Source organism: Salmo salar, chromosome ssa14 (genome assembly GCF_905237065.1).
Source record: "Salmo salar chromosome ssa14, Ssal_v3.1, whole genome shotgun sequence".
NCBI classification, from domain to species: domain Eukaryota; kingdom Metazoa; phylum Chordata; class Actinopteri; order Salmoniformes; family Salmonidae; genus Salmo; species Salmo salar.
The window spans coordinates 36,170,980-36,179,142 of NC_059455.1; the positions used below are offsets into that span (position 1 = coordinate 36,170,980).

The 8,163-nt window shown below is 47.0% G+C and overlaps 1 protein-coding gene across 3 annotated transcripts in view; it reads left to right on the plus strand.

Annotated features, from left to right (window-relative positions):
- The window catches only part of LOC106569459 (phosphatidylinositol 4-phosphate 5-kinase type-1 gamma-like), a 38,809-nt gene extending 36,555 nt beyond the window's left edge, over positions 1–2,254 (plus strand). For 2 of the 3 annotated variants that reach the window (XM_014140825.2, XM_014140824.2), the window contains exons 16-18: positions 155–229; positions 648–731; positions 865–2,254. In XM_014140825.2, coding sequence (XP_013996300.2) covers positions 155–229; positions 648–731; positions 865–867 — 162 coding nt within the window. In that variant the 3' untranslated portion in view covers positions 868–2,254. The remainder of the gene's footprint in view (positions 1–154; positions 230–647; positions 732–864) is intronic. The other variant, XM_014140826.2, reaches the window with a different exon arrangement.
- The last annotated feature ends 5,909 nt before the right edge of the window (positions 2,255–8,163 follow it).

Genomic DNA, 8,163 nt, shown 5'->3' on the forward strand with positions numbered 1-8,163 from the left:
CTCTTTGTCTCTCTCTTTGTCTCTCTCTCTCTCTAGCCATTCTCCCTCTGTAACTCATACTCTTACATTTTCCATTTCTCTTCATCTACTCCCCTATCCTTACATGTGTCTGTGTGTGTGTCTTGTGTCTGCATGTGTGTATGTGTATTATCAGTATGCTGATGGGAGATACTGGGTGTACTCCCCAATTCTGGGTCGTAAGAAACTCAACTCAAGCTCAAGCTGCAATGTAAGTTACGGCTGCTGGTTGCACAAGCCCTAGTTTTGTAGTGTAACCTAAAGTGTTGACGACTCGTGTAGGCTTCCTTCCCCTGATTCTGAGCTTGTAGTGCCCATCTCAAATCAACCACTGCCTTACCTAGCCTCTTAGGCACTTTTTGTAGCCAAGTGTGAACAAAATGGAACACCTACCACATGAAACTAACACCTACCACATGAAACTAACACCTACCACATGAAACTAACACCTACCACATGAAACTAACACCTACCACATGAAACTAACACCTACCACATGGAGCTATATAGGACTTGTAGAATGTCTTCCTCCCTAAATGTACCTGTCTCTCTCTCCTCCTCCTGGTCTTGTGGTTGTGCTGCCTGTGTGTGTGTCTGCTGCCTCTGCTGGTTGGCTGGTGTAACAACAGAATCAGGAGGACAGGAGCTGGATGTACTCTCCGCTGCACTACGGCTCAGAGTCCAGACATGGCTCTGATGGGGAGAGCCAGACGGTAAGTGTGCACTTCATTAATACCCCACGCAGAGAAGTGTTTACTTGGCTCATACGCTAACTCTCCCTCTCTCCCTCGCTCTCTCTCTCCCTCTCTCCTTCTCTCTCAAATTCCTCTTTTATTTTCTTACTAGTAAGGTGTGTGAAGTGTCCAATATAAGCAAATCACTTGAGAGGATTGAAGACTACAGACTGGAGCTGTGATGCTTTACGAAGCCCCGTAATTCCCCATGAATCTTCTACAATGTTCTATAACCTGTGTGGCCCAAGCTGTATGTGAAGGCTTGTTTTACCCACTGGGATGAAGAAGTACTCTGTGGGAAGACTTATTGAAATTAAATGCTTCTACTTTGGCACCACTTTCCCCAACACACACACACACACACACACACACACACACACACACACACACACACACACACACACACACACACACACACACACACACACACACACACACACACACACACACACACACACAACCACCATTGCTTCCTAAAAAAGCATGCAACATGACTGGTTGATTTGCCACAGAATCAACTCAAATATTAAAGGATGCATAATCATCAGTGGGGGTATTGTGAATAAGACCATAGTGCAACCGTTTCAAACATCAGCTACGGCATCCCAGAGAGTCTGTCATTCCCTTCTGTAGTTGTTCTTGTTTTGTTGTTAACAATCATATTTTACTTTTGTGACTTGTGCTTGTCTCAAAGCCATGTGTTCATGTAATATCATGTACTGAATATGATTTATTATATTCTAATGTCAGGTTTTGGACTCCTATGGTTAAATGTTGGAGAGTTTTGTTTTTTTATGAAGCAAAACTTTTTTTCTCAGTTGTTGTATATAATGTTTTACCGTGTTCACCTGTCTGGTGGTGATGGCTTTACATTCAGCTCAATCATGTGTGGTGTGTTGGGATTGGGCTACGCAAAATGGTGTTGTTTTGCGTTCTCACGGGGCACATTCAAGTCTTCACAATGTTCATGAAAACCTGAACATTTTATTGAGCTTTTAGCACTTTAAAAATTAACATTCTGCAAATGTTTTTTGAATCCATAATATATTTTGTGAATTGTAAATAGTGTGAGTGACAGTGAGCCAGAGAGTTAGAAAGGAAAAGAGGATATTGCACTTTGTCCTGGTCAGTAATATAAAAGGTCAAGGGTTAAAAAAGATTCTAATGTTGTTCCAGTCCAGGAAGTATAAAGGTTATAAAGATTACTGTGACATTTAATCATCTCCATCCTTCTAAAGGTGCAATCTGTAACTTCTCATTCCCCCTGCGGCAAGAATCACAATCGACCTGAAACAAAACACAAAGAAAACATATTTAGTAAGATTTTGCCAATGATATATATGACATTCCGTATCGGTCCCCCGAAAAGTGTTGAGCCGAATTTACAGATTACAGATCGTCCTTTGAAGACAAATTACCACTGGCTGTTTGTGTATAAAGTATGTGGACAAGGAGTTAGAGCTTATCATCATATCAAATAAAATAATATATTGTTTAAGAAACATTGAATTTGTTGTAATTCTCTCACTTAAACCCATTTAGGTTACGACTTTGTTTAACTTCCTATGGAATATAATGGATGCTATTTATTTATTTGTGTACTGGTACAAATACTTGACAAATCTGACTCATAGAGCTACTGTAATGAACAGACCTGCAGAAGTTCAAGAGCATTTCACTGGAAAACTGGATGGAAAACTGGATAGAAATCTTTGTTTTGGGTAGTTTTTGCCACTGGGTGGCAGTGTTATCCCGTTTAGAAGACTTGAGCATATTGACGTAACTGTAACTCTATTGTGAAATTCAATGGCAATATTTTCATACACATTTGTTTCTCATTTCCCATATGACAATTCTTTGTTTGTGTTCTTGACTTTTTTTTTAAGTCTGTAAGTCTGATCATCAATGTTTGCTGTTTTCTGTTCTAAGAGAGAGTGTGTGTGAGTGTGTGTGTGTGTGTGCGTGCGTGCGTGTGTGCGTGTGTGCGTGAGTGCGTGCGAGTGTGCGAGTGTGCGTGTGTGCGTGTGTGCGTGTGTGTGCGTGTGTGCGTGTGTGTGTGTGTGTGTGTGTGTGTGTGTGTGTGTGTGTGTGTGTGTGTGTGTGTGTGTGTGTGTGTGTGTGTCTTGGAGCTAAAATAAAACATCTGCCTAGGGTCAATATGACTCAATCTCACTCAATCTGAGGCTTGTTTAGTCTCAGGCAACACATTTCTATTTCTATTCTGTTTGTCTACAGTACTCTCCACCTCTACCACAGAAGGGGGAAACCTACAGTACTCTCCACCTCTACCACAGAAGGGGGAAACCTACAGTACTCTACACCTCTACCACAGAAGGGGGAAACCTACAGTACTCTCCACCTCTACCACAGAAGGGGAAAACATACAGTACTCTCCACCTCTACCACAGAAGGGGAAAACCTACAGTACTCTCCACCTCTACCACAGAAGGGGAAAACCTACAGTACTCTCCACCTCTACCACAGAAGGGGAAAACCTACATTTCTCTCCACCTCTACCACAGAAGGGGAAAACCTACAATAAAATATGAAATTGATGAGAGAAATATAGTCAAAAGAAAGTGCATAACAGAATTGAGCTGTTTGTGAATTTCACTGTGGGTATGTGTGTGTATGTGTGAATGTCATTGTGGGTATGTGTGTTTGTGTGTGTGAATGTCATTGTGGGTATGCGTGCATGTGTGTGTGTGTGTGTGAGTGTGAATGTCATAGCGGGTGTTAACTCAGCCCTGTCTGGCCATAATGGAATCTCTGATGGACAGGGATCAAAGGCTGCTGGTCCAATCTTCTCCTTTAATGAAAACAAGATTCCTCTTTCTCTCTCTTCATCTCCTCTTTCTCATACACTGACCGTACAAAACATTAAGGACACCTGCTCTTTCCATGACATAGACTAACCAGGTGAATCCAGGTGAAAGCTATGATCCCTTATTGATGTCACTTGTTAAATCCACTTCAATCAGTGTAGATGAAGGGGAGGAGACAGGTTAAAGAAGGATTTTTAAGCCTTGAGACAATTGAGACATGGATTGTGTGTGTGTGCTATTCAGAGGGTTAATAGGCAAGACAAAAGATTTAACCTCTACGGGATTGGTGTCCCTAAACCGGGACGGTTGTTGCTAAATATGCGATAACGTGACTAGAATGATGTTGTAAACAACAGCCAATTCTGTGATACAAACATGTCTTATATGGACAGAAAGCTTACATTATTATTAATCTAACTGCAGTGTCCAATTTACAGTAGCTATTACAGCGAAAAAATACCATGCTATTGTTTGAGGATAGTGCACAACAACAAAATGCTTTTATCATGACAACTGGTTTGATACATTCACTTCTGAAGGTAAATAATGTACTTTCATTCAGTAATCTTGCTCTGATTTGTCATCCGGAGGGTCCCAAAGATAATATGTAGTATGGTTTTGTTTGAAAAAAATCTAGTTTTATATTCAAATGTAGGAACTGGGTTATACAGTTTGACCCAAATGCTGTCGCTGTCTCCACCAGCTGCTGGGTTTTTCACACTCAACAGTTTCCCGTGGGTATCAAGAATGGTCCACCAAGGACATCCAGCCAACTGGACACAACTGTGGAAAGCATTGGAAGCAACATGGGCCAGCATCCCTGTGGAACACTTTTAGGAAGGTGTTCTTAATGATTTGTACACTCAGTGTAGATTCTAACTAGTGTTTAGCTGGGAAAAATAGGTAAAGCATTGTTGAAAAGCAAGGAAGACATTTTATCGATGTCTTCTGCATACAGAAATTGCAAATGATATGGTGCAGTAAATCAATGAGGAGGGAAGAAAATACACCAAATGCACAACAGGCATGAACTTTGAAAAGTATGAGAGAGACAGAAGAAGTGCTGGGTAGCCTAAATTAGCCTACTGGGTTAAAAATTACATATATTATGTATAGAGGAATCCCTCACACTGATGAATGCATTACTCCTGTTCACATACCTGCTGTAAGGTCAAGTGTGTGCAGTGGTGGAAAAAGTACCCAATTTTCATACTTGAGTTGAAGTAAAGATACCTTAATATAAATTACTAATATAAATGAAGTAAAAGTGTAAGTCACCCAGTACAATTCTACAAGAGTAAAAGTAAAAAAGGATTTGGTTTTAGATACACTTAAGTATAAAAAGTAAATGTAATTGCTAAAATATACTTAAGTATGAAAAGTAAAAGTAAAAGTATAGATCATTTCAAATTCCTTATATTAACCAAATGTAACGCCCTGGCCATGGAGAGGGGTTTTTGTTCTTTATTTTGGTTAGGCCAGGGTGTTATATTGGGTGGGCGTTCTATGTTCCTTTCTCTATGTTTTTGTATTTCTTTGTTTTGGGCCGTGTGTGGCTCCCAATCAGGCACAGCTGAAGCTCATTGTTGCTGATTGGGAATCACACATAAGGAGCATGTTTTTCCTTTGGGTTTTGTGGGTAATTGTTTTCTGTTTAGTGTGTTCCTAACAGAACTGTTGTTAGTCGTTTTTTGGTTTCTTTTGTATAGTGTTCGTTGATCATTAAAACCTTTTATGATGAACACTAACTCCGCTGCACCTTGGTCTCTCTCTCACGACAGCCCTTACAGAATTACCCACCAAAAACGGACCAAGCAGCGGAGGAAGGAGAGGCACCAGGAGAAGGACTCATGGATTTTGGAGAAAATGGAGAGGATCGTTCAGGATTCCTGGAGATGGGAGGAATTAAAAGACGAAGGTGGACCATGGGCTCAAGCTGGGGATTATCGCCGCCCGCAGTGGGAGATCGAGGCGGCGAGAGATGAGAGGCGCTGGTATGGGGAAAGGGAGCGCAGCAGACACGAGAGGCAGCCCCCCCCCAAAAAATTGGGGGTCACACGGGGAGATTGGCGGAGTCAGGCGGTAGACCTGAGCCAACTCCCCGTGCTTACCGGAAGCAGCGTGGTACTGGTAAGACACCGTGTTATGCTGTGGAGCGCACGGTGTCCCCAGTGCGCGTTCAAAGCCTGGTGCGCTACATACCAGCCCCCCGCAAGTGCCATGCGAGTGCAGGCATCGAGCCAGGGCAGATGGTGCCAGCTCAGCGCGTCTGGTCTCCAGTACGCCCCCTCGGTCCAGGTTATCCTGCGCCGACGTTGCGCACTGTGTCTCCAGAGCGCTGGGAGGTTCCAGTTCGCCCAATGCCTGCTCTCCGCCGTGCCGGGCCAAAGTGGGCATTCAGCCTGGAGTGTGGGTAAAGAGCGTCCGTACCAGAACTCCAGTGCTCCCCCACAGCTCGGTTTATCCTGTGCCTCCTCCTCGGACCAGGCCTCCAGTGGGTCTCCCCATCCTGGTCCGTCCTGTGCCACCTCCTCGGACCAGGCCTCCAGTGGATCTCTTCAGCCTGGTCTGTCCTGTGCCACCTCCCAGGACTAGGCCTCCAGTGGGTCTCCCCATCCTGGTTAAGCCTGTGCCTCCTCCTCGGACCAGGCCTCCAGTGGGTCTCCCCATCCTGGTCCGTCCTGTGCCGCCTCCTAGGACTAGGCCTCCAGTGGGTCTCGCCAGTCCAGAGCCGCCAGAGCTGCCCGCCAGTCCGGAGCTGCCAGAGATGCCTGCCAGTCTGGAGCCGCCAGAGCTGCCCGCCAGTCCATAGCCGCCAGAGCTGCCCGCCAGTCCGGAGCCGCCAGTCCGGAGCCGCCAGAGCCGCCCACCAGTCCGAAGCCGCCAGAGCCGCCCGCCAGTCCGGAGCCGCCAGAGCCGCCCACCAGTCAGGAGCCGCCAGAGGCGCCGCCAGTCAGGAGCCGCCAGAGCCGCCCGCCTGTCCGGAGCCGCCAGAGCCGCCCGCCTGTCCGGAGCCGCCAGAGCCGCCCGCCTGTCCGGAGCCGCCAGAGCCGCCCGCCTGTCCGGAGCCGCCAGAGCCGCCCGCCTGTCCGGAGCCGCCAGAGCCGCTCGCCTGTCTGGAGCCGCCAGAGCCGCCCGCCTGTCCAGAGCAGTCAGAGCCACCCGCCAGCCCGGTGAGTCCTGTGCCTATGCCTAGGGCCAGGCCTCGTTCATGTCTCCCCAGCCTGGTGAGTCCTGTGCCTGTGCCCAGGGCCAGGCCTCCTTCATGTCTCCCCAGCCTGGTGAATCCTGGGCCAGAGCCGCCAGAGCCGCCCGCCAGCCCGGAGCCGCCGGAGCCGCCAGAGCCGCCCGCCAGACTGGTGAGTCCTGTGCCTGCGCCCAGGGCCAGGCCTCCTTCATATCTCCCCAGCCTGGTGAATCCTGGGTCAGTGCCGCCGGAGCCGCCAGGGACGCCCGCCAGCCGGGCGCAACCAGGGTCGCCCGCCAGCCGGGCGCAGCCATCGCTGCCCGCCAGCCGGGCGCAGCCATCGCTGCCCGCCAGCCGGGCGCAGCCATCGCCGCCCGCCAGCTGGGCGCAGTCAGGGTCGCCCACCAGACCTTCGGCGCGGCCAGGTGCGCCACCTAAGAGGGCGACGCCAAGGGTGGAACAGAGGCCACGTCCCGCACCTGAGCCGCCGCCGTAAGAAAGCCCACCCGGACCCTCCCCTTCAGTGTCAGGTTTTGCAGCCGGAGTCCGCACCTTGGGGGTGGGGGGGTGGGGGTACTGTAACGCCCTGGCCATAGAGAGAGGTTTTGTTCTTTATTTTGGTTAGGCCAGGGTGTTACATTGGGTGGGCGTTCTATGTTCCTTTCTCTATGTTTATGTATTTCTTTGTTTTGGACCGTGTGTGGCTCCCAATCAGGCACAGCTGAAGCTCGTTGTTGCTGATTGGGAGTCACACATAAGGAGCATGTTTTTCCTTTGGGTTTTGTGGGTAATTGTTTTCTGTTTAGTGTGTTCCTAACAGAACTGTTGTTAGTAGTTTTTTGGTTTCTTTTGTATAGTGTTCATTGATCATTAAAACCTTTTATGATGAACACTAACTCCACTGCACCTTGGTCTCTCTCTCACGACAGCCCTTACACCAAACCAAACAGCACAATTTTATTGTTTTTTTTATTTATTTACGGATAGCCAGGGGCACACTCCAACACTCAGACATAATTTACAAATAAAGCATTTGTGTTTAGTGAGTCTACAAGATCAGAGGCAGTAGGGATGACCAGAGATGTTCTCTTTAAGTGTGTGAATTAGACAATTTTCCTGTCCTGCTAAGCAGTCAAGATGTAACGAGTACTTTTGGGTGTCAAGGAAAATGTATGGAGTAGAATGTACATTATTTTCTTTAGGAATGTAGTTGAGTAAAAGTTGTCAAAAATATAAATAGTAAATTAAACTACAGATACCACAAAAAACTACTTAAGTAGTGCTTTAAAGTATTTTTACTTAAGTACTTTACACCACTGAGTGTGTGTGCTGAGACATGTGTTTGACCCTACAGCTGTATTAGCATTCCACAGAGAAACAGAGACAGGTTCAAGAGCCC